The sequence below is a fragment of the Salvelinus namaycush genome, chromosome 5, assembly GCF_016432855.1.
Source record: "Salvelinus namaycush isolate Seneca chromosome 5, SaNama_1.0, whole genome shotgun sequence".
Classification (NCBI taxonomy): Eukaryota; Metazoa; Chordata; class Actinopteri; order Salmoniformes; family Salmonidae; genus Salvelinus; species Salvelinus namaycush.
In genome coordinates this window covers 62831939-62859683 of record NC_052311.1, presented here as the reverse complement: position 1 = coordinate 62859683, position 27745 = coordinate 62831939, and the positions used below count along the sequence as shown (strand labels likewise).

General features: G+C 43.4%; 1 protein-coding gene across 1 annotated transcript; it reads right to left on the bottom strand.

The window, feature by feature from the left end:
* Window positions 1–200: 200 nt before the first annotated feature.
* Window positions 201–25456, bottom strand: LOC120047242 (glutamate receptor ionotropic, kainate 5-like). The gene is made up of 10 exons (XM_038992771.1): window positions 25300–25456; window positions 24877–25041; window positions 17319–17416; window positions 16715–16880; window positions 10920–11098; window positions 10165–10218; window positions 2646–2804; window positions 2170–2322; window positions 945–1049; window positions 201–332 (listed from the first exon to the last, which is right to left on the bottom strand). Exons 1-10 carry the CDS (start codon window positions 25409–25411, stop codon window positions 201–203), a joined length of 1323 nt encoding a protein of 440 aa, XP_038848699.1. The 5' UTR covers window positions 25412–25456.
* Between the last annotated feature and the right edge of the window lie 2289 nt (window positions 25457–27745).

Genomic DNA, 27745 nt, shown 5'->3' with positions numbered 1-27745 from the left:
GGTTTTGACCTCACCAGTATGGTGGTCATAATAAAGGTTTTGACCTCACCAGTATGGGGGTCATAATAAAGGTTTTGACCTCCCCAGTATGGTGGTCATAATAAAGGTTTTGGCCTCTTCAGTGTGGTGGTCATGATAACAGTTTTGACCTCACCAGTATGGTGGTCATAATGAAGGTTTTGACCTCACCAGTATGGTGGTTACGATAAAGAGTTTGACCTCACCAGTATGGTGGTGACGATGAGGGTCTTGTTGGCCAGTGTCTCCGAGACGTTGATGTCCAGACTGGTGGCGTTCATAGCCAGTGTGTTGTTGGAGTACCAGATACCAATCTGAGAGAGAGAAAGAGAGAGGATAATAATTGCAGGATGTGTGTGATTATACAGGAGGTACAGTAAATCATGTGACAGTGTAAAACAAGAAGGAACTAGATTCCAGAGGACAAGCCCAAGGCACTTTGATAAACTATATGAAGATAAACTATATGATCACATACATCTCTCTATGGGTCAGATAGCTGTAAATGGCTCTAATAAAGATAGAATTATCATTTTTTTCTAAAGCCCTATATTTCTAGGAGCGTTGTAGATAGATGTCAGCACCCTCACTGTGTTTGAAATGTAGAACGTTAAAGTCCTTCACGTTTAGATGGAAAACCATCTAATTAGAATACGAGTGCTACATTTTTGGAGATCCCCTTGGAGTCTCGTATCACAAATGTCAACCCAAAAAACAACCATTGATTTTGCTGTTCGATTTAGCCTTTAGTCCTCAGCTGGTGTTATAGCTAAATACATACTGTAGCTAGCTAATCACAAAGCACTTCCATAGCATAACCAATTCTAATTATAAGGCTAGAATGTCACTGTTATGAAGGATTACTGTCAACACAGAAGCTGTTTTGTGTCAAACTCTGTTTCTCTATAATCCCAGTGCCCTCTGACCTCTCTGTGACCCCTGCGGTGTTTCTCCAGAATCCGCAGGGTGTAGTTGGTCCTCTGTCCTTTACTGTTGAACTCCACATGGCCTGTCAGACCGTCATACTCCACCTGACAGACAGAGACAGAGACAGAGACAGCGACAGACAGAGAGCGAGAGCGAGAGAGAAATATTATTTATGAAGCCAATAAAGCTAATTTGAATTGTATGGAATTTAATGAATTGAGAGAGAAAGAGAAAAAGGTACAAGAGAGAAAGACAGAGAGAGAGGGAGAGAGAGAGAGAGACAGCGATACAGAGAGACAAAGAGAGAGAACAATATACTTACACTACACATATCTAGTACACAGTGTGACAGAGCTGACAGAGCTTGATAGAGCTAAGATGAATGGAGTGGTGGTGAAGATGGAACACACCCAGTGGTTTGATAACAGAGACAGATAACAGGCCTGTACTGAGGAGACAAAGAGAGATGGAGCACAGGCAGTGGTTTGATAACAGAGACAGATAACAGGCCTGTACCGAGGAGACAAAGAGAGATGGAGCACAGGCAGTGGTTTGATAACAGAGACAGATAACAGGCCTGTACTGAGGAGACAAAGAGAGATGGAGCACAGGCAGTGGTTTGATAACAGAGACAGATAACAGGCCTGTACTGAGGAGACAAAGAGAGATGGAGCACAGGCAGTGGTTTGATAACAGAGACAGATAACAGGCCTGTACCGAGGAGACAAAGAGAGATGGAGCACAGGCAGCCATGAAGACAGCTCGTCAATGAGACACACAGACAACCAACCTCGTCAAATAACAAAGAATAACAAGGGAGGAGGAGTGCCAGATGACAGACAGACAGACAGACAGACACAACCACCTATTACCAACAACACTGGACCCTAACATAATGACATGGTGGGCAGGACAGGAGTGTGACCCAACACAACGACATGGTGGGCAGGACAGGAGTGTGACCCAACACAACGACATGGTGGGCAGGACAGGAGTGTGACGGACTGATATGCTGTAGTTGCTGGTGACTTGTTTAACAATGTGGCTGCCATTGGTATCTAAATGGCAGATATATTGGTATGAGAAGAAACAACTATCTTCTTTGTCAAATGAAGACTCAAAATTAAGTTAAGTGTGAGTGTGAGTGTGAGTGTGAGTGTGAGTGTGTGTGTGTGTGTGTGTGTGTGTGTGTGTGTGTGTGTGTGTGTGTGTGTGTGTACTGACCATGCGTAGGTAGTTCATGAGGCTGGTGCCGTGTTGCCAGATCTGAGGAGAGGTGCAGCTGAGAGGTTTGACTCCAATCTCCTGACTCCTGTTGAGCTCCCTCACCGCCCCCACCACAACGTGCACCGCGTCAAACATCAACGCTGACGACAACTGGAGGGGGAGAAGGAGGTGCACCGGGGAAAGAGAGGAGAAATGGGCAGGAGGAGAAGAGAGTTGCAGGAGGGAGGAGAAGAGGGGTGGTGGATAAGGAATTGCAGGAGGGAGGAAGGGGTAACATGGTTCATAATATAGTAATAACCTTATTCCATTATGGTGTCTGTATTTGGTGATTCAATGAGACAAGCGTCCATATGGACCATTTGATACCTACACACCAGGAAGTAACACTTATTACCATACAATTTCTCAGTTAAAACAAGGTATGCACCAGCTGACACAGGGATGTGTGAATGTAACACCCTGGTAGAACATACCGCAGGCCCGGGGTAGATGAGATCACAGCCCTCCCTCCAGGACAGGTTGAGACTCCTGATGAACTCCAGGTAGAACGGATGGGTGGTGTTGAACATGGAGAACCCTATGATGTTGGACTGGTCATCGACTATGTCATCCAGCCTCAGCAGGGGGAAGTCCTGGGAGAGGATGAGGAGATGATATGTTGGGTGAGTGACGTGTATGAAATCTCAGAAACAGAAACAGAGAGCGAGACAGAGTATGCGCGTACCCCCTTCGACGCATGGGAGATAGTAGCTCTGTTTAGTACCATCAAAACTGTGAATATATGTAGAGGCAAGACAACATAGTTTACATTAAGCCTTTAAAATCGATAGATCAATATATCCCCAAGTAGCTGGTCAGTTATACACAACAGCGAACCAATCTGTGAGTAAAACTAAGCTGAGACTCAAACTCAACAAGCCATGGCTTCCCTTAGAGGAAAAGACAAAGAACAACTTGGAGATGCAAATGAGAGCAACGAACAGCTGAAGAATATCCAGTTCTCACAAAACAAACAACAGTTATAATCGGTTGTTAAAAAAGTAGATTCTATCATGTAAGCTATGCATATACAGGGAGGGCGCGTGGATGAAACAATAAAATTGGCCTTCTGGAAACAAAGGTGCAAACTTTAGAAGATGAACTGGATCAGCTAGAAAACAGATTGAGACAAAATAATACGAGAATATTGTCCCTACCATAAGACAAGAAAAAAGCAGACCTTTCCAGCTATGTGATCAAGCTAATATTGGAGGAGCTTAGTGTGGATCTATTACCGGAAGATCTGGAGCGAAGACATCAGATCAGCGTGAAACAGAAGAATGCTAAATACCCTCGCTTGGCAATCTTTAATCTGTGGAACTATCAGACTAAATTCAACATTCTGAGGGCACAGGGTTATAAAGAGATCAAGGTCCACGGCCAGTCCTTTTGATTCGTCCAGGACCTGTCTTCTAAACTGTAAAACAAACGCAAGCAATTCATTTCGATCAGACAGTCACCGGAGGAAAAAGGAATCAAGTCTCAACTCTGATTCCCGGCAGTACTGTAGGTATGGAAGGGAACACAGAGAATGAGTTCACAAGCGCTGATGAAGCCCTGAACTGGCTGCAAGAAACCTTTCCAGTTGAAAGAGAGCCCAGTGCCCTGAGGAGAGGCAGAAGTGGGAAAAAACAGATAAGCACACTAGGCTACAAACAGGGATGCCCCAGACCAACTTATCGTAAATTGAGACAATATTCCTTCCCCCTCCTTCCAATACAATCTAGACTCTATTGTCCCCAATTAACTGTTCTTCTCTAGGAAGTAACAATTGAATTAGCCAATGCCAATGGGAAACATGGACACTGAAAATACAATATAAAAGAGGAAATATAGCATGTAAGTCAACAATTGTAAATAATAATGGATGTGTGGGCGAGAGGGTGTGAGTGGGTGTATGTGTGGGTATGTGTCTATGCATATGAATGGGAGAGTGAATATGAATATGTGTAGAAGGGCAGGAGAACATGGGTGTGCGGAGGCATAGGGTATAGGTTGTGTGTGAATGAAGGAGAATGGATGAGTAGTTACAGTACATGTATAGAGGGGTGTAAATGCGTTTTAGAAGAAGCGGGAGACAGAGGTTGGGATAAACTTGGCCTGGGTGGGTAAGGGAGGACAAGGAGGGGAGGTGGGGACAAGCTTGGCTTGGGTGTGGTAAAGGGGTGAGAACAGGGAGGGGGAGGTGGAGAGGGATGAATTTGGTTTGGGAGAGAGAAAGAAGAACTTAATTATAATACAATGTAATTGTATTTATTTTTTTATGACTTGTAAATTCGTTGTAAAATGAATAAGAGTTCTGGACAGATTAGAAAAGGTTATTGAATCATTATTACCATTACTATTCCTTGTTTTAAGATTTAATGGTGGTTATTAGTGAGAATGGAGAAGGGCTATATCAGGGGGATTGGGAGGGGGTGACTGGGAGGGCATCAGACACTTCTCGGAGGTGTGCCTGGGGCCTCCATTTCAGTCTCTCAGAGGACCCACTCACCCTAAGTAGACCCCACCAGCCACTATACTTACATTTAATTTATAAGGTAATACAAACCAACCACAGTACTTAAGTGGCAGTCTTTCTTCAAATGTATGTACAATGTATGTACAATGTATTATCCACAGTTATTTTGGTACATTAGGACAGGTGTCAGAGCTAAAAAGCCCTAAAAGGCATAGAGCCATAGAGCCTCAAGTACTTTGCTTCATGTTTTTTTGTGTGTTTTGTTAAATATCTGCTCAGCCCACACACTCTATATATGTAATGTATACAATAACTATGTACTGTATTTATACTATGATCCTTCTATTCTATGGAATGCCTACCGCCCTCATATGTCATGTCTGCTAAAATGTTTTACTTGGTTCTTCAATGATAGACGAAACAGTTAAGGTTAACTTTGATTCTATACATGGCCAACAAAATCCAACTTATCACATAGAATGATGGGGGTAAAAGCATATGGTTCTCGAACACTTGAAAAGATTGTCATTAGATGTGGTTTTCTTGCAGAGTAAAAAATGTTTAAAGGAGAAATTGAACATTTAAAGAGCTGAGTTGGAGAGGCCTATGCTGCCACGTACTGTAGTAACCGCAGAGATGTAGGCATCCTGATAAATAAGAATACATCATTTTCCCTTGTACCTTACATGGTGAAAAATACACATTGATTTCATTGTACTGTATATCCCACCATAGGAAAATCTGGTGTTTTTTAATAGAATTTAAGCGATATTAGATCAAATCCAGAAAGGAACTATTATTTTAGCAGCTGACTTAATAAATAAAGCATTCGATAAGATTGACAGACTTAGTAATACAAAAGGCAAATTTAAATGTAATCTCTACAAATAATACATTATCTGATGAACTTGCTTTAGAAAGGGGCACAAAACAGGGATATCCCCTCTCCCCCCTCCTGTTTGCACTGGCAATTGAACCACTTGCAGAAATAATTAGACAGGACCCAAACGTAACAGGTATCAGTATTGGTAAACATGAATATAAACTAAACTTATTTGCAGATGATCTCCTGATATACTTGACAAATATTGAAAACTCTCTCAAAAATCTCAGTATTTAAAATGTACATGGAAAAAAGCAAAATAATGTCAAATGGAAAAAAATAAAAAATAACTCACTATCTACAGCAATCCTTTAAGTGGACCATAAAAAATATACTTACGTTGCTTAAAACCTCTACCGACCCCCCCTCCCGGATCCGGGATCATCCTCATCAAAAAAGCTGACTAGCATAGCCTAGCCTAGCGCCACAGGGATATCATATAATATAATTTCATGAAATCACAAGTCCAATTCGGCAAATGAAAGATAAACATCTTGTGAATCCAGCCAACATTTCCGATTTTTAAAATGTTTTACAGCGAAAACACAATATATATTTATGTTAGCTCACCACAATAGCCAAACACACAACGCCATTATTTCACCGAAAAACATAGCTTTCACAAAACCCACAAATAGAGATAAAATTAATCACTAACCTTTGAACAACTTCATCAGATGACAGTCTTATAACATCATGTTATACAATACATTTATGTTTTGTTCAAAAATGTGCATATTTATAGGTATAAATCGTAGTTTTACATTGCAGCCATCGTCACAAATAGCACCAAAACAGCCAGAATAATTACAGAGAGCAACGTGAAATACATAAATACTCATAAAACATTTATGAAAAATACATGTTGTACAGCAAATGAAAGATAAACATCTTGTGAATCCAGCCAATATTTCCGATTTTTTAAGTGTTTTACAGCGAAAACACAACATATATTTATGTTAGCTCACCACAATATCCAAAAACACACCGCCATTTTTCCACCGCAAAGGTAGCTTTCACAAAACCCACAAATAGAGATAAAATTAATCACTAACCTTTGAACAACTTCATCAGATGACAGTCTTATAACATCATGTTATACAATACATTTATGTTTTGTTCGAAAATGTGCATATTTATAGCTACAAATCCTGGTTTTACATTGTGAATACGGCGCCAAAATGCACCAAATTGTCCGGAGAAATTTTGGACAGTCACGTAATCTAACCAAAGAACTCATCATAAACTTTGCTAAAAAATACATGTTGTACAGCAAATGAAAGATACACTGGTTCTTAATGCAACCGCTGTGTTAGATTTAAAAAAAATAACTTTAGTACAAAGTACAGCATGTAATAATCTGAGACAGCGCCCAGCCATTCTCCGCCATGTTGGAGCCAACATATTCCACAAAAATATGAAATAACATCATAAATATTCTCTTACCTTTGATGATCTTCCATCAGAATGTAGTGCAAGGAGTCCTAGTTCCACAATAAATCGTTGTTTTGTTTTAGAATGTCCATTTCTTCTGTCGAATTAGCAACTTTGGCTAGCATGGTGGAGCGCACATGTCCAAGAACTCTTGGCACATGGAACGAAAAATTCCAAAAGTCACAATAAACGTCAAATAAACTGGTCAAACTCAGTTGAAAATCCATCTTTATGATGTTTTTCTCATATGTATCCAATAACGTCCAAGACGGAGCATTTCGTTGTGTCTACCTAACGCATTTCAGAAAAGAATATGGTGCTCTCTAGTGCGCAGCAAAATACTGCCAATTAGGCGGACCTGTCACTCCAAAAGCTCTCATTCGGTCTCACATCAAGCTAGACACCCCATTCAACATTCTACTGCCTGTTGACATCTAGTGGAAGGCGTATGAAGTGCATACAGGACCATAAATATAAGGCAATTGAATAGGCAAGGCCTTACACAGACACCCATTTTCAGAATTTTCACTTCCTGTCTGGAAGTTTGCTGCCAAATGAGTTCTGTTTTACTCACAGATATAATTCAAACAGTTTTAGAAACTTCAGAGTGTTTTCTATCCAATAGTAATAATAATATGCATATCGTATGATCTAGAACAGAGTACGAGGGCGTTTAATTTGGGCACGATTTTTCCCCAAAGTGAAAACAGTGCCCCCTATTAAGAAGAAGTTATTAATAAGTGACAATTAACAACAAATATATAAAGATCATTTTATTCTATTATTCAACAATATGAAAGCAAATCTAATTCAATAGAATAATTTTCACATAAATCTTACAGGCAAAATAAACCTCTAGAATGGCATGGCTCCCAAAGTTTTATATTTATTTTTGGTAATACCAATTACCCACTGAAGATTTCCTGTTACCAAGTCACTGACGGTTTCCCTGCCATCTTTAAAAAAGTATACACAGTCATAATAGACTTTATATGGGCTAATAAATGTAATAGAATAAAAAGGAGCGTTTTACATCTTCCTAAGCCTGGGGGTGGTTTTAACATTCCAGACTTGGAATTGTATCAAATCACTACCAAAGGATTTGACTTGCAACATATAGTTGAATGCACTAAAGCAGAACAATGGGTACATATTGAGGATGCACATGCTCATCCCCAGAATCTTTTTACGTGTCTATTTTCAAAGGATAAAGCTAAGAACATGAACAACTTCATAGTGAAGAACACTAACAATATGGAAGAAAATGTACCGTATTCTACAAGAACCTAAATCACTCCCTAAAAACACAACCTTATGGAACAATACGTGGATAGCTTTTCAGAATTCACCAATAAATTGGTCCACATGGAAAACTAAAGGCATGGAAACCGTAAATGACTTGGTAACAGGAAATACATTTATTTCCTTGACAGAATGAAAAAGTAATTTTGGACTGACCGAATGTAGATAGTTTCAAATACATGGAACTTGAAAGTTACATATCAAGAAATTTCCATTTGAAATCTTTTGGACATCAGAGCAAACTAATAAAACTACAGTTAACGAACATTTACCATTAATCCAGTTTCATCTAACGTATAGATTCTATTATACAAAATTCATGTGGAAAACTAACAATGATTCAATAATCCATGCTTTCTGGGAATGCTATCAAGTCCAAAAGTTACAGGTGGAGATAGAAAATTGGCTATCAGAAGTATTACAATATAAACTTTTAAGCCTTCTGTCTGCATACTGTATTTAGGTCTCCCGAGTGGCGCAGCGGTTCAAGGCACTGACGAGAAAAACTATTTGGTACAATTTAAGGCCACGTGACAAACAATAATACAGGCACTAGGGATGGAGGTGTGAGCATGCAGGACTGGGCAGAGGAGATGTAGTTGTTTTTTGTGTGTGTCTGTAACTTGTTTGTGTATGTTTATATGGTGTGAAATAAATAATGTAAAAAATTTAAAATACATTTGAGAACATAACATTTGAAATGTCTTCAGGGTAAATCCATTTGAATTCAATCCATTTTTGACAGCAACCTTTTTGATTTGAACGAACCTTCCATACATATTTGCCCGTGTAGTGCTTAGAATGTGACTTTTTGGACCTGAATGCCAAAACATTCAAGATATCATTTTGCATACCCCACCATGCCATGAGACATCTATGTCTTCATCACTGGAAAAGAGAAACGGTTGAGATTTACATCACTTATCATTTCTGAAGATATGAAGATATTTAACCTCAATTAATTATATAAAAAAATATTTAAACTCCTATTTTTTAATACACTATATATATTTCAGCCACACCCATTGCTGACAGGTGTATAAAATCGGGCACACGGCCATGCAATCTCCATAGACAAACATTGGCAGTAGAACAGACTTACTGAAGAGCTCAGTGACTTTCAAAGTGGCACCTTCCCAACAACTCAGTTTGTTCAATTTCTGCCCTACTAGAGCTGCCCCGGATTTCATGGTTCGGGCTAGGCCCCTTAGTTCCAGCGAAGGGAAATCTTCATGCTACAGCATTCAATGACATTCTAGACACTTCTGTGCATCCAACTTTGTTGCAACAGTTTGGGGAAGGCCCTTTCCTGTTTCAGCATGACATTGCCTCTGTGCACAAAGCGAGTGCACAAAGGTCCATACAGAAATGGTTTGACGAGATCGGTGTGGAAGAACTTGACTGGCCTACACAGAGCCCTGACCTCAACCCCATCAAACACCTTTGGGAAGAATTGGAACACCAACAGCGAGCTAGGCCTAATCGCCCAACATCAGAGCCCGATTTCACTAATGCTCTTGTGGCTGAATGGAAGTAAGTCCCCGCAGCAATGTTCCAACATCTAGTTGAAAGCCTTCCCAGAAGAGTGGAGGCTGTTATAGCAGCAAAGGGGGGACCAACTGCATATTAATGCCCATGATTTTGGAATGAGATGTTCAGGGAGCAGGTGTCCACAAACCTTTGGTCATGTAGTGTATTTCTTTCTGTGTGTTGTAATGTGTTTCTCCCACTTGGCACGCCTCTGGCCCCGTCCCTCACACATACCCAGGGACAAAGAAAGGGAGTGGGAAGGAGGCGGAAGGAAGGAAGTGCACGGAGGAGAGGAAAGGTGGAAAGATGGCAGGAATGCTAAGAGGCGTTGTTGCGTTCTTACCATGGTGGTGAGGATGTACTTGTAAAACGCTGATGTCATCCCCAACTCTGATGCCTGCGGAGAGAGAGAGAAGCGAAGGAGGGAGGGGAGACAGAGAGAAGGAGAGCGAGATAGAAAGTAAGAGAGAAGAGGGGGGAAGATAGATGGGGTAGTGGTAGGAGACAGAGTGAGGCAGAAGCAGAGAGAAAGAGAGAGAGGGATGACAAGAGAGAGAGGGATGGAAAGAGAGAGCTTACCACAACCACAGTGTTAAATTGTCAAACTTACACAATAAAGCTTAAGGCAGAGAGTAGACAGAGCAGAGAGAGCAGAGAAGCAGAGAGCAGTGGTAATGCATGTACTGACAGACAGACAGACACAGTTCTATATAAAGGCCAATCTCTGAGTCACTCCTGTGCTCTGACTGCTGTTGCTACAGGCTGTACAATATACATCATCATAACACCACTGAATATGGATTACCGCATGTCAAATAGACAAGCTGTCAGTATGATTTAAGCTGCTTAAGATAATTGAACCATTGTTGCTCCTTGTATAACTTCACAGGGTTCTCTGCATTACTGTCCTGTATCCAGCAAGCAACAATCATCAGTCAAATTGTTCTTGAGCTAGAAGTAGACCCAGACCACAGATCTAGGATCAGATTAATATACCATGGGCCCTGATACTAAATCAGTCAATAGGTACAACTTCTCAGCCTGATCTCAGATCTGTTTGTGCTCTACATGCGACAACTTGATCGCATGACCCCTGACCTTTTTGAGGATGAGGTAGGAGATGGAGGCGTTGGCGTCGATGATGATGGTGGCCACCTTGTCGTCTCGTATCTCCTTCAGCAGAGGGGTGGGATCCAGGCTGTCATCCAGCATCCTGATTGACAGCGTCTCCCTGGAGATCAGGAAGCGCCGCACTAGCTCCTCCAATCGCAGAAGGCCTGAGGGGCGGAGCCGGGAGAGAGCCGGAGAGAAGGGGAAGAGAAGGGGTAGAATAACAGAGACATTTTGAGACTTAATTTAACATCCCACAAACGAACATGGGATGTTGGAGATTGGCATTGTAAAATACATAGAAAGTGTGCTATACTGGTAGTTCTAACAAGATATCCTATAAATCAGGTTCTGGGGAGATTCAATAATTATATTGTGCTAACCCTCCATTGTGGCATTGACATAGAATATCTAGAATTTGACATTGTTGCCTATTGCATATATATTGTACAGCACTGTGTCACACCCTGACCATAAAGAGCCATTGTTTCTCTATGGTATAGTAGGTCAGGGCGTGACTAGGGGGTATTCTAGTTTATTATTTCTATGTTGTGTTCTAGTTTATTTTTCTATGTTGGTGTTTTGTATGATTCCCAATTAGAGGCAGCTGGTAATCGTTGTCTCTAATTGGGGATCATATTTAAGTAGCTATTTCTTTTTTCGTAGTCACGTTTCGTTGTTCATTTATTGCTTAAGTTTCACTTTATATTAAAGATGTGGAACTCTACGTACGCTGCGCCTTAGTCCAGTTCTTACGACAACCGTGACACACTGTGAAATGTATCCTATTCTGAGAGAGACGATGTGGTTGAAAGCAATTTTAAAAAACTGACCCACCAATCCACTACGAACGGCCTGGTAATTACTTAGCCACGTACATAGCAACAAGACCCACTAGGGACAAGCCAAACAGAAAAGCTAAATGAACGTCTACTTCTTTCTCTCCCATTGGCATTCACAATATCAAACGTCTCCGGTGACGACATGATGCATCAACACATGATGCGTTCGTTCCTCAAAGTATTCTGTACTGCGTATATGCAGTACTGTAGCTAGTCCCTGGGCCAAACACTATGGAAAGGTCCTTGGGGTTTAGAATATAAATTCGAATTCCCATTCTAATTCTATATTCTCTAGTAAAACGCTGCTAGATAAGTAAATAAAAGGAGCTACCAGCGTCTGGGGAGCTTCACAGGGAGCCAGAGGGGAGAGAGAGAAGGGAGGGAGGGACAGGAGGCTCCCAGAGAGCAGGACGGTAAGCAGTGTGGTAATCACTGAACCAGGCCAAAAACGTTAATTAGTTTGAAGGAGGAGAAAAATCAATACTTCCTCTCTAGCTTCGTCTCTCTCTCTTTATCACACTTTCTCACTAACCTAACCTCTCCTTCTGTCTCTATCTAACTGCTCTCTCTCTTTATCACACTTTCTCACTAACCTAACCCCTCCTCATGTCCCTCTCTAACTGCTCTCTCTCTTTATCACACTTTCTCACTAACCTAACCTCTCCTCCTGTCTCTCTATATGCTCTCTCTCTTTATCACACTTTCTCACTAACCTAACCTCTCCTTCTGTCTCTCTCTAACTGCTCTCTCTCTCTTTCTCACTAACCTAACCTTTCCTTCTGTCTCTCTCTAGCTTCCTCTCTCTCTTTATCACACTTTCTCACTAACCTAACCTCTCCTTCTGTCTCTCTCTAACTGCTCTCTCTCTTTATCACACTTTCTCACTAACCTAACCTCTCCTTCTGTCTCTCTCTAACTGCTCTCTCTCTCTTTATCACACTTTCTCACTAACCTAACCTCTCCTTCTGTCTCTCTCTAACTGTTCTCTCTCTTTATCACACTTTCTCACTAACCTAACCTCTCCTTCTGCCTCTCTCTAACTGCTCTCTCTCTCTTTATCACACTTTCTCACTAACCTAACCTCTCCTTCTGTCTCTCTCTAGCTTCCTCTCTCTCTTTATCACACTTTCTCACTAACCTAACCTCTCCTTCTGTCTCTCTCTAACTGCTCTCTCTCTTTATCACACTTTCTCACTAACCTAACCTCTCCTTCTGTCTCTCTCTAACTGCTCTCTCTCTTTATCACACTTTCTCACTAACCTAACCTCTCCTTCTGTCTCTCTCTAACTGCTCTCTCTCTTTATCACACTTTCTCACTAACCTAACCCCTCCTCATGTCCCTCTCTAACTGCTCTCTCTCTTTATCACACTTTCTCACTAACCTAACCTCTCCTTCTGTCTCTCTCTAACTGCTCTCTCTCTTTATCACACTTTCTCACTAACCTAACCTCTCCTTCTGTCTCTCTCTAACTGCTCTCTCTCTTTATCACACTTTCTCACTAACCTAACCTCTCCTCCTGTCTCTCTATATGCTCTCTCTCTTTATCACACTTTCTCACTAACCTAACCTCTCCTTCTGTCTCTCTCTAGCTTCCTCTCTCTCTTTATCACACTTTCTCGCTAACCTAACCTCTCCTCCTGTCTCTCACTACCTGCTCTCTCTCTCTCTTTATCACACTTTCTCACTAACCTAACCTCTCCTTCTGTCTCTCTCTAACTGCTCTCTCTCTTTATCACACTTTCTCACTAACCTAACCTCTCCTCCTGTCTCTCTCTAACTGCTCTCTCTCTTTATCACACTTTCTCACTAACCTAACCTCTCCTCCTGTCTCTCTATATGCTCTCTCTCTTTATCACACTTTCTCACTAACCTAACCTCTCCTTCTGTCTCTCTGTAACTGCTCTCTCTTTATCACACTTTCTCACTAACCTAACCTCTCCTTCTGTCTCTCTCTAACTGCTCTCTCTCTTTATCACACTTTCTCACTAACCTAACCTCTCCTTCTGTCTCTCTCTAGCTTCCTCTCTCTCTTTATCACACTTTCTCACTAACATAACCTCTCCTCCTGTCTCTCTCTAACTGTTCTCTCTCTTTATCACACTTTCTCACTAACATAACCTCTCCTTCTGTCTCTCTCTAACTGCTCTCTCTCTATCACACTTTCTCACTAACCTAACCTCTCCTTCTGTCTCTCTCTAGCTTCCTCTCTCTCTTTATCACACTTTCTCACTAACATAACCTCTCCTTCTGTCTCTCTCTAACTGCTCTCTCTCTTTATCACACTTTCTCACTAACCTAACCTCTCCTTCTGTCTCTCTCTAACTGCTCTCTCTCTTTATCACACTTTCTCACTAACATAACCTCTCCTCCTGTCTCTCTCTAACTGTTCTCTCTCTTTATCACACTTTCTCACTAACATAACCTCTCCTTCTGTCTCTCTCTAACTGCTCTCTCTCTTTATCACACTTTCTCACTAACCTAACCTCTCCTTCTGTCTCTCTCTAGCTTCCTCTCTCTCTTTATCACACTTTCTCACTAACCTAACCCCTCCTCATGTCCCTCTCTAACTGTTCTCTCTCTTTATCACACTTTCTCACTAACCTAACCTCTCCTTCTGTCCCTCTCTAACTGCTCTCTCTCTTTATCACACTTTCTCACTAACCTAACCTCTCCTTCTGTCTCTCTCTAACTGCTCTCTCTCTTTATCACACTTTCTCACTAACCTAACCTCTCCTTCTGTCTCTCTCTAACTGCTCTCTCTCTTTATCACACTTTCTCACTAACCTAACCTCTCCTTCTGTCTCTCTCTAACTGCTCTCTCTCTTTATCACACTTTCTCACTAACCTAACCTCTCCTTCTGTCTCTCTCTAACTGCTCTCTCTCTTTATCACACTTTCTCACTAACCTAACCTCTCCTTCTGTCTCTATCTAACTGCTCTCTCTCTATCACACTTTCTCACTAACCTCTCCTTCTGTCTCTCTCTAACTGCTCTCTCTCTTTATCACACTTTCTCACTAACCTAACCTCTCCTTCTGTCTCTCTTTCGCTAACCTCTCCATCTTTTGCTCTTGCTCTTTTGTATCTCTCTCTCTTTCTTTTCCTATCCTGGTCACTCTCCCCTTTGCTCTCCTTTCTCATAATCTCTCCCCCGTCCCTCTATTCCTCTCTTCAGCTCTTGCTTCCTCTTTCTCGATCCTTTTTACCACGTCCCTCTCTCTTCGCCTTCCTCTGACCTCATCCATCTCATAAAAACTGCATAATGGCACTAGATTAATAGCTGGACGTGACCCATACATAACTAGAGAAGGAAACCTCCCCAAAAACATTTCAGTGAAAAAAAAAAGGAAAATGCCTGGAAATCAACATAAAACATCTTTGTCCATGCAGCAACCGAATGGACACTATAAGAAGAAAAAACAAAACCGTCTTGGTCTCCTTGCTTTACTCATCACTACATCTGATATGTGATGGACGGCGGCCCTCTCTCGCTCTCACACATAACGTCCACTTATCCTGAAAGACACTCGACGGAGGTAGAGGGAAAAACATGAAAACCCCTGTTGGTTGTAACCATGGTGTGTTAATCGTCTATCGCTCTGCAGCACACTGACTGTACGTACGTGTGTGTGGAGGGAGTCAGGCAGTCAGCCTGTTGAGTGTCAGGTAGCACCTTTTCTGCAGTCATGGCAACCAGCAGCTCGGCACAGCGATAGCTCCCACAGCCAAGTGGGTCAGAGAGTGTGTGGGTAACGGTAACCTTGAGGAGATCACTTCCCAGACAAATATAGAGCCTCATCTGCACCGGCAATCACTATATCACCATGACTACCGTACCTGTTGCTTTTAAAACCTCTTCCAAATAGAAAAGCTTTTTGTGAACACATCAAATAGACACAAGTCTCACATCAACATGAGACACATCTCACATCAGCAAATGGAAGGAAGGAAGTAGGCCTGTGTATCACATCAAAATCACTGATTATATCGCTGTGCAGTTTCAAAGGGTCTCATGTTCAAAGTGGCAAGTCTATGAAGAGGAGAGGAGCTCTTCATTTTCTGAGACTGAAACAGGATTACAGCTCTTTGGAATAATTACTGTGCATCAATCATTAAATCAATAGTCTGATAGCTCTAACAATTGTAAGTTGCTCTCAGTCTTTATACTGTATCAGGAGCCTGACAGGTGGTTGACTGTCTGGCCAAGTGCTGGAGGATGAGTAAGAGGTAGATACTGTTGGAGTGTGATTTGTATGGACCACAAGTTGTGTTGTTTGCATGTACAGTTTAGAACTTTAATAAGAGCAGCCTGTCAGAATGAGTGTCTAACAGCAGGGGACGGTCATAATCGCCCAGACAGTGTGAACGTGCCAAGATGCCGTGAGCTCGCACAGAGAGTGTGAGTTGCACGAACACACACACACACAAAGGCACACACACAGGGCCTCCTGAGTGGTGCAGTGGTCTAAGGCACTGCATCGCAGTGCTAGAGACGTCACCACAGATCCGGGTTCGATCCCGGGCTGTGTCGCGACCGGAAGACCATTGAGGCAGCGTACAAGTGGTCCGGGTTAGGGGAGGGTTTGGCCGGCTGGGATGTCCTTGTCCCATCGCGCTCTAGCAACTCCTTGTGGCGTCCGGGTGCCTGCAGGCTGACTTCGGTCGACAGCTGTATGGTGTTTCCTCCGACACATTGGTGCGGCTGGCTTCCAGGTTAAGCGAGCAGTGTGTCAAGAAGCAGTGCGGCTTGGTGGGGTCGTGTTTCGGAAGGACACATGGCTCTCGACCTTCGCCTCTCCCGAGTCCATATGGGAGTTGCAGCGATGGGACAAGACTAACTACCAAATGGGGAGAAATAGCAGTAAAACGTTTTTTTTTAATGTCATAATAATTTAAATAAACACACAAATACATCTACATGCGTGTGCACACAGTACTCACACTCGGCCTTGGAGCAGACCAGGCTGGCTGAGGGGTAGCTGAAGGATCGCAGGATGGCTGCCACGGCCAGGCTCATGTCCTCGTTGCTAGGGTACAGACTGACCGAGGCAAAACGCAGGTAGGGCAACCTGGGAGTCTCCTCTGGACCTATCTTTACATGTGGGATCTGGAGAGGAGAGAGGAAGAGGAGAGGAGAGGAGAGGAGAGGAGAGGGAAGGAGAGTATAAAGGAAGTAGCGAGAGAAAGGAAGGAAGAGCAGAGAAGGCAATGATATCAAAGGACCAGTATAGAAAACAGAAAGATGGTGGGAGGAAACAGAAATGAGGAGAGGCGGGGAAGAGGAGAACAGAGTGAGAAGGGATAAAAGGCCAAAGGGAGTAAAGAGAAAACAGATGGAAGAAGTGGTTGATGGTTAATTACATGAGGAGAGATTTAGCTCCCCTGGGAGACTCAATCTCCTGACACTGTAACGATGAACAAAAAAAGAGAGCGAGAGAGAGCGCGAGAGAGAGAGCGCGAGAGAGAGAGCGCGAGAGAGAGCGCGCGAGAGAGAGAGAGCGAGAGAGAGAGAGAGAGAGTATGTATGTATGTGTGTGCCACTCACCTCCTTCTCTCCGCATATATGACTGACAGTAGAGCCAGAAGCAGGGCTGTTGGCAGGGCCTATCACAGACACCACTCCTTTAGGTAGAATCTGGCACACTGAGAGGAGAGAGAGACAGAGGAACAGGATTCAACCAGCTGTAAGTCTCTTAAAATAAATCACTTTTGTCTGGGTGCTCTGTTAGTCTGGTGGGAATGTATTACTATCTTTGTTGTCTGTTGCTATAAATGTTGAAGTGCAGTCTATTGTTTCTAATGCTTCTGGACCTCAGAACTCTTACTCACTCCTTGTTTTCTTGTTTAGAAAAGTGTTTAACCCTCTGGCTTGGTTCCATTATGCCACCTTCCCTTCACGGGCAGAGGGAAGGGAGTGGGTTTGTAGAGTGGAACCTAACCATTGCCTACACCTTAAAATGATCTATTTTCCTTAGTGACTGCTGATGGGGAAAGGATGGAAACATAGCAGCAAGGTGGAAACTCCATCTTGCCTACTGTTAGGGCGTGTTCAGTCTGTCAGTCAGTCTGTAAGTCAGTCTGTTCTGTCTCATAGTTAATAACATATTGCTCAATGATCAGCTCCTGTTACTGATCAATGCCACTGACATACTGATTAAGGCCAACATGTCTTCCTGCCACACTGCACTGTGTCACAGTAACCATGGCTGTTGAACCTAGACAGTAACAGGGAAACGAGAGTCAATGATTGACAGGGGGCAATAATCGCACACATCATGGGGCTACAGTAAGTACAGTGGCTTGCGAAAGTATTCACTCCCCTTGGCATTTTTCCTATTTTGTTGCCTTACAACCTGAAATTAAAATTGATTGTTTGGGGGATTGTATAATTTGATTTACACAACATGCCTACCACTTTGAAGATGCTAAATATTTTTCATTGTTAAACAAACTAGAAGTAAGACAAAAAAACAGAAAACTTGAGCGTGCATAACTATTCACCCCCCCAAAGTCAATACTTTGTAGCAATTACAGCTGCAAGTCTCTTGGGATATGTCTCTAAAAGCTTGGCACATCTAGCCACTGGGAGTTTTGCCCATTCTTCAAGGCAAAACTGCTCCAGCTCCTTCAAGTTGGATGGGTTCTGTTGGTCTACAGCAATCTTTAAGTCATACCACAGATTCTCAATTGGATTGAGGTCTGGGCTTTGACTAGGCCATTCCAAGACATTTAAATGTTTCCCCTTAAACCACTCAAGTGTTGCTTTAGCAGTATGCTTAGGGTCATTGTCCTGCTGGAAGGTGAACCTCCGTCCAGGTCTCAAATCTCTGGAAGACTGAAACAGGTTTCCCGCAAGAATTTCCCTGTATTTAGCGCTATCCATAATTTCTTAAATTCTGACCAGTTTCCCAGTCCCTGCCGATGAAAAACATCCCCACAGCATGATGCTGCCACCACCATGCATCACTGTGGGGATGTTGTTCTCGGGGTGATGGGAGATGGGAGATGTTGGGTTTGCGCCAGACATAGCGTTTTCCTTGATGGCCAAAAAGCTACATTATAGTCTCATCTGACCAGGGCACCTTCTTCCATATGTTTGGGGAGTCTCCCACATGCCTTTTGGTGAACACCAAACGTGTTTGCTTATTTTTTTCTTTAAGCAATGGCATTTTTTCTGGACACTCTTCCGTAAAGCCCAGCTCTGTGGAGTGTACGGCTTAAAGTGGCCTATGGACAGATACTCCAATCTCCGCTGTGGAGCTTTGCAGCTCCTTCAGGGTTATCTTTGGTCTCTTTGTTGCCTCTCTGATTAATTCCCTCCTTGCCTGGTCCGTGAGTTTTGGTGGGCGGCCCTCTCTTGGCAGGTTTGTTGTGGTGCCATATTCTTAAAAATGTTTAATAATGGATTTAATAGTGCTCTGTGGGATGTTCAAAGTTTCTGATATTTTTTTAGAATCCAACCCTGATCTGTACTTCTCCACAACTTTGTCCCTGACTTGTTTGGAGAGCTCCTTGGTCTTCATGGTGCCGCTTGCTTGGTGGTGTCCCTTGCTTAGTGGTGTTGCAGATTCTGGGGCCTTCAGAACAGGTGTATTTATACTGAGATCATGCGAAAGATCATGTGACACTTAGATTGCACACAGGTGGACTTTATTTAACTAATTATGTGACTTCTGTAGGTAATTTGTTGGACCAGATCTTATTTAGAGGCTTCATAGCAAAGGGGGTGAATACATATGCACGCACCACTTATCCATTTTTTATCTTTTATAATTTTTGAAACAAGTAATTTTTTTCATTTAATTTCACCAATTTGGACTATTTTGTGTATGTCCATTACATGAAATCCAAATGAAAATCTATTTAAATTACAGGTTGTAATGCAACAAAATAGGAAAAAACGCCAAGCGGGATGAATACTTTTGCAAGGCACTGTATATGGTGCATCTTCATGTCAGTTCTGCTGAAGGAAATGAGATGAGGAGAGGAAGCTGCTTCAGACTACTGAGATTCACCCTGGGCTCCATTTCATTCCCCTACATCTCTCCGTCCTCCATAACCGTCCTCCATGTGTGTGCCTCATACAGCTACAGCTGTAAGATACGCCTGTCAGAGTGTCCTGCCCACTGGTCAAGGACACACACACACACACACACACACACACACACACACACACACACACACACACACACACACACACACACACACACATGAATAAAGCCACACACAAGCACAGACACACAAAGACACACACACAAAGACACACACACACACACACACACACACACACACACACACACACACACACACACACACACACACACACACACACACACATACACACATGAATAAAGCCACACACAAGCACACACACACACACACACACACACACTGTACTGTACATTCACACACCTCCACACACAGTCACTTCTCCCTCCAGCTCGCTGTGGCCAGCGGCAGGGTGGTGACTTCTTGCAACGGGAACAGCAAGTGTCTGTATCCTGATAGAAGTCATTGGTCTGTGAGCTAATACACATAAACTACTGAATGAAATCCTCAATCTATTTTGTACATAAAGTCTGTAGTACTGGTCTGTACTGGTCTGTACTGGTCAGTACTGATCTGTACTGGTATTACTGTTCAGTACTGGTCTGTACTGATCTGTACTGGTATTACTGGTCAGTAATGGTCTGTACTGGTATTACTGGTCTGTACGGGTCTGTACTGGTATTACTGGTCAGTAATGGTCTGTACTGGTATTACTGGTCTGTACGGGTCTGTACTGGTATTACTGGTCAGTAATGGTCTGTACTGGTATTACTGGTCTGTACTGGTATTACTGAGCAGTACTGGTCTGTACTGGTCTGTACTGGTATTATTACTGGTCAGTACTGGGCTCTACAGTATTACTGGTCAGTATTGGTCTCTACTGGTATTACTGGTCAGTACTGGTCTGCACTGGTCTGTACTGATATTACTGGTCAGTACTGGTCTCTACTGGTATTACTGGTCAGCACTGGTCTCTACTGGTTTTACTGGTATTACAGGTCAGTATTGGTCTCTACTGGTATTACTGGTCAGTAATGGTCTGTATTGATTTCTACTGGTTTTACTGGTATTACTGTTCAGTATTGGTCTCTACTGGTATTACTGGTCAGTACTGGTTTGTACTGGTCTGTACTGATATTACTGGTCAGTATTGGTCTCTTCTGGTATTACTGGTCAGTGCATGTCTGTACTGGTCTGTCCTGGTATTATTACTGGTCAGTACTGGTCTGTACTGGTATTACTGATCTGTACTGGTCTTTACTGGTATTACTGGTCTGTACTGGTCTCTCCTGGTATTACTAGTCTTGCTAGTCAGTACTGGTATTACTGGTCTGTACAGGTCAGTACTGGTCTTAATTAAATTTTTATTTATTTCACCTTTATTTAACCAGGTATGCCAGTTGAGAACAAGTTCTCATTTACAACTGTGACCGGGCCAAGATAAAGCAAAGCAGTGTGACACAAACAACAACACAGAGTTACACATGGGATAAACAAACGTACAGTCAATAACACAATAGAAAAAAATATATACAGTGTGTGCAAATGTAGTAAGATTAGGGAGGTAAGGCAATAAATAGGCCATAGTGGCGAAATAATTACAATTTATCATTAACACTGGACTGATAGATATGCAGAGGATGATGTGCAAGTAGAGATTGGGGTGCTGGGGTGCAAAAGAGCAAAAATAAAGAACAATATTGGGATGAGATAGTTTGGTGGGCTATTTAGAGATGGACTGTGTACAAGTGCAGTGATCGGTAAGCTGCTCTGACAGCTGATGCTTAATGTTAGTGAGGGAGATATAAGTCTCCAACTTCAGTGATTTTTGCAATTCGTTCCAGTCATTGGCAGCAAAGAACTGGAAGGAAAGGTGGCCAAAGGAGGTGTTGGCTTTGGGGAAGACCAGTGAAATATACCTGCTGGAGAGCGTGCTATGGGTGGGTGTTGCTATGGTGACCAGTGAGCTGAGATAAGGTGGGGCTTTCCCTAGCAAAGACTTATAGATGACCTGGAGCCAGTGGGCTTGGCCACGAATACGAAACGAGGGCCAGCCAACGAGAGCATACAAGTCGCAGTGGTGGGTAGTACATGGGACTTTGGTGACAAAACGGATGACACTGTGATAGACTACATCCAATTTGCTGAGTAGAGTGTTGGAGGCTATTTTGTAAATGACATCGCCGAAGTCAAGGATCGGTAGGATAGTCAGTTTTACGAGGGTATGTTTTGCAGCATGAGTGAAGGAGGCTTTGTTGCAAAATAGGAAGCCGATTCTAGATTTCATTTTGGATTGGAGATGCTTAATGTGAGTCTGGAAGGATAGTTTACAGTCTAACCAGACACCTAGGTATTTGTAGTTGTCCACATATTCTAAGTCAGAACCATCCAGAGTAGTGATTCTAGTCGGGCGGGTGCGGGCAGCGATCGGTTGAAGAGCATGCATTTAGTTTTACTAGCGTTTAAGAGCAGTTGGAGGCCACGGAAGGAGTGTTGTATGGCATTGAAGCTCCTTTGGAGGTTTGTTAACACAGTGTCCAAAGAAGGGCCAGAGGTATACAGAATGGTGTCGTCTGCATAGAGGTGGATCAGAGAATCACCAGCAGCAAGAGCGACATCATTGATGTATAGAGAGAAAAGAGTCGGCCCGAGAATTGAACCCTGTGGCACCCCCATAGAGACTGCCAGAGGTCTGGACAACAGGCCCTCCGATTTGACACACTGAACTCTATCTGAGAAGTAGTTGGTGAACCAGGCTAGGCAGTCATTTGAGAAACCAAGGCTATTGAGTCTGCCAATTAAGAATGCGGTGATTGACAGAGTTAAAGCCTTGGCCTGGTCGATGAAGACGGCTGCACAGTACTGTAATATTGTAGATGTAATTATCGTAGATGTATCGGTGGTGACAGTGTTTCCTAGCCTCAGTGCAGTTGACAGCTGGGAGGAGGTGCTCTTATTCTCCATGGATTTTACAGTGTCCCAAAACTTTTGGGAATTTGTGCTACAGGATGCAAATTTCTGTTTGAAAAAGCTAGCCTTTGCTTTCCTAACTGACTGTGTATATTGGTTCCTAACTTCCCTGAAAAGTTGCATATCGCGGGGGCTATTCGATGCTAATGCAGTACGCCACAGGATGTTTTTGTACTGGTCAAGGGCAGTCAAATCTGGAGTGAACCAAGGGCTATATCTGTTCTTAGTTCTACATTTTTTAAATGGGGCATGCTTATTTAAGATGGTGAGGAAAGCACTTTTAAAGAACAACCAGGCATCCTTTAGTCAGGTCACCTAACACTACGAACTCTGAAATAAATGAGGGGCAATCAATTTACAAATGGTGTCCAGGGCACAGCTGGGGGCTGAGGGGGGTCTATAACAAGCGGCATGACTTATATCTGGAAAGGTGGATTTTTAAAAGTAGAAGCTCAAACTGTTTGGGTACAGACCTGGATAGTATGACAGAACTCTGCAGACTATTTCTGCAGTAGATTGCAACTCTGCCCCCTTTGGCATTTCTATCTTGACGGGAAATGTTGTAGTTGGAGATGGACATTTCAGAATTTTTGGTGGCCAGGATTCCGACATGGCTAGGACATCAGGGTTGGCGGAGTGTGCTAAAGCAGTGAATAATACAAACTTAGGGAGGAGGCTTCTGATGTTAACATGCATGAAACCAACCTCTACATCACCAGAGGAACAGAGGAGGAGTAGGATAAGGGTCCGGCTAAAGGCTATAAGAACTGGTCGTCTAGTGCGCTTGGAACAGAGAATCAAAGGAGCAGATTTCTGGGGGTGGTAGAATAGATTCAGGGCATAATGTACAGACAAGGGTATAGTTTGATGTGAGTACAGTGGAGGTAAACCTAGGCGTTGAGTGACGATGAGAGAGGTTGCATCTCTGGCGGCACCAGTTAAGCCAGGTGAGGCTCCGCATGTGTGGGGGTGGGACAAAAGAGCTATCTAAGGCATGTTGCGCGGGACTGGGGGCTCTACAGTGAAATAAAACAATAAGAACTAGCTGAGACAGCAGTAGACAAGGCATATTGGCATTAGAGAGAGGCATAAAGCAATCACAGGTGTTGATCGGGAGAGCTAAGACAACAACAGGTAAATGGCGATGAATGGGCAGAGCGGGTCAGTTAGGTACATACAGGACCTGAGTTCGAGGCTGGGGCCGACAGATAAACAGAATGAGGTACCATGTTATTGAAACAGTCCAGCGGGCATCCGCTGTGTAGCAGAGGGATCATAGGGTCCATTTTGCAGCAATAGGTGAGTCCGGGAGCCGTTCGGTAGTTGCTACTACGCTAGGCGAGCGGGAGAAATAGGGTTCAGAAAGCCAGCGGGCCGGGGCTGTTGAAACCACATCGGACAATTACGTCGGCAGACCAGTAATTGTCTGACACGACAAGAAAGGGTCCAGGCCAATTGGCAAAGAGGCATTGTAGCCCAACAATTAGCTGGTATATGGGCCTAGCTTGAGGCTAGCTCAAGGCTAACTAGTGCTTGCTTCGGGACAGAGGCGTCAGCTAACAGTAGCCACTCGGTTGCAGCTAGCTAGCTGCGATGATCCAGTATAATGGTCCAGAGCTTGCGGCAGGAATCCGGTGATGTGGTAGAGAGAAGCAATCTGATATGCTCTGGGTTGACATCGTGCTGTGCAGACTGGCAGGTATTGTCCGAGCTAAAGCTGGCTGGTGTCCGAGCTAAAGGTGAAGACCGCTAGCCGTGGCTAACAATAATTAATAGCTAGTAGATAGTTAGCTGGCTAGCTCCTGGAGGTTCCAGTTAGGTTCCAGTTATGGAGGTTCCAGTTATAAGGAATAAAAATAGCAGATCCGTACCACATTGGGTGAGGCGGGTTGCAGGAAAGGTTGCAGGAAAGTTTGCAGGAAAATATATTTAGTTCGTAGATAGAAGTTGAGTTTAAAATTAAAAATTTAAAAAACGATATACACGGGATAAGACAAAGACAAACACACGTCCGACTGCTACGCCATCTTGGATTTGCAGCCTAGTCAGTACTGGTCTTAGTGGTCTGTAGTGGTGTTACTCACTGGTGTCAGTGGTCTCATACTGGGAGTCCCTCTGCAGTTCGAATATGTCCACCTCCACACGGGCTCTGGCCCCTCCCTCCATCACACTGTTGATGTTCTCCCTGGCCAGGGCCAGAGCCAGCCGCTCCCCACGCCCACACACTGACTGGTCATCCAGGATCGCAGCTACATGGGGAGGGAGGGAGACGGAGATATGGAACGGGAGAAAACATTGATGTTACTCACCATTAGACAGTAAGACAAAAAGAGAAGAGACAAGCAGAGTATTTACGAGGGGTGTGAAGGCCAGGTGAGTGAGTGGGTGTGTCCTGGTGGAGGGAGGTGAGACACCGGGCGAGGAGGGGGAGACAGATACCTGAGGGTGATCAAGGGATGGAAGGAGGGAGGGATGGATGGATGGATGATTGATAGATGGACACTCACCCATCCGGACGGAGGAGAGCAGGGCGGCCTGGCTTCCGGAGCGTGGTGCCATGGTAACTAGCAGGAAGGAGGAGAAGTGTATCGACAGCAGCAGCGCTGGCAGAGCCGGCATCTTCTACTGCTCCTCATAGAGAACGGTCTGCTGGCTGCCTGCTCGCCACCTAAAGGACGGGAGGATACGTTACAACACCAAAATATACACAAACACACAGACACACATACATGCACACACAATCGTTCTCACTCTGTGCACACATCTGTAGCGCCAATGGTTAATTCTCTACTTAAAGAGCTTGTTACGATCACAAGACCCACACATGAAACACACACAGCTCTGCTCTGCCTGCTGCAAAACACCCTCACTCACTCTGAGTGACAACCACCATTCTAAGTGACAGTTTAATGTGTGTGAACAGACAAGAAGATGAAGCGTATGTGTGTGGTGTATAGCGTCTTGTTTCTGCTCACCGTCAGCTGGTCATGACCCTCAGTTTGACCTCTGAGATGGAGATGTGTGTGATGTATGTCTGGTATCTGTGTGAGTTGGAGATGAGTCACCTTTGACCCTGTAGGCACAACACAGCAGCTTGACTGCTTCTATCTGACCCCAGGGAGGTGAGAATGTTATGCCTCTCCATCTCTCGTCCCTCTCTCCTTGCCTTCATTTCCCTTCACGCTTGTCTTTTTTACTCTCCCTCCCTTTTTCCCTCTCCCCCTTAGCGCTCCCTTTCTCCCTCTCCGCCTTAGCTCTCCCTTTCTCCCTCTCCCCCTTAGCTCTCCCTTTCTCCCTCTCCCCCTTAGCTCTCCCTTTCTCCCTCTCCCCCTTAGCTCTCCCTTTCTTTTATTGTTCTCTCACATCAAGTAGCTGTCTGACTTCATCCTACCCTCCTGCCCCACACGCACCGTTCACTCCTCCAGGTCCATTTCCCTTCAGCAGCCCTACACCAGACTAAACACTACGGGTGACAGGGCTTTCAGTTGTGTGGCCCCTCAGCTGTGCAACACACTTCCAGTCATTGTCAGGGCTGCAGAGTCTCTGGTCTCGTTTAAGGCGTTTTTCTTTATTTTTGACTATTTCTACATTGTAGAATAATAGTGAAGACATCAAAACTATGAAATCACATATGGAATCATGTAGTTACCAAAAAAGTGCTAAACAAATAAAAATATATTTTAGATTTTAGATTCTTCAAAGTAGCCATCCATTGCCTTGATGACAGCTTGCACATTCTGGGAATTCTCTCAACCAGCTTCATGAGGTAGTCACCTGAAATGCATTTCAATTAACAGGTGTTCTTTGTTAAAAGTACATTTGTGGAATTTCTTTCCTTCTTAATGCGTTTGAGCTAATCAGTTGTGTTGTGACAAGGTAAGGGTGGTATACAGAAGATAACCCTATTTGGTAAAATGCCAAGTCCATATTATGGCAAGAGCAACTCAAATAAGCAAAGAGAAAGGACAGTCCATCATTACTTTAAGACATGAAGGTCAGTCAATGCGGAAAATAAGTGCAGTCGCAAAAACCATCAAGCGCTATGATGAAACTGGTTCTCATGAGGACCACCACAGGAAAGGAAGACCCAGAGTTACCTCTGCTGCAGAGCATTAGAGTTACCAGCCTCAGATTGTAGCCCAAATAAATGCTTCAGAGAGTTCAAGTAACAGACACATCTCAACATCAACTGTTCAGAGGAGACTGCGTGAATCAGGCCTTCATGGTCGAATTGCTGCAAAGAAACCACTAGTAAAGGAAACCAAGAAGAAGAAGAGACTTGCTTGGGCCAATAAACACTAGCAATGCACATTAGACCGGTGGAAATCTGTCCTTTGGTCTGATGAGTCAAAATTTGAGATTTTTTGGTTCTAACCACCGTGTCTCAGAGTAGGTGAACGGATGATCTCCCCATGTGTGGTTCCAACCGTGAAGCGTGGAGGTGTGATGGTGTGGGGGTGCTTTGCTGGTGACACTGTCAATGATTTATTTAGAATTCAAGGCACACTTAAACAGCATGGCTACTACTGCAGCGATACACCATCCCATCTGGTTTGCGCTTAGTGGGACTATCATTTGTTTTACAACAGGACAAAGGCTGTGTAAGGGCTATTTGACCAATAAGGAGAGTGAAGGAGTGTTGTATCAGATGACCTGGCCTCCACAATCACCCGACCTCAACCCAATTGAGATGGTCTGGACCGCAGAGTGAAGGAAAAACTGTTTGAGAGAATGCCAAGAGTGTGCAAAGCTGTCATCAAGGCAAAGTGTGGCTTCTGCGAAGAATCTAAAATCTAAAATATTTGTTGATTTGTTTAACACTTTTTTGGTTACTACATGATTCCATATGTATTATTTCATAGTTTTGATGTTTTCACTATTATTATACAATGTAGAAATAGTCAAAATAAAGAAAAACCCTTGAATGAGTAGGTGTGTCCAAACTTTTGACTG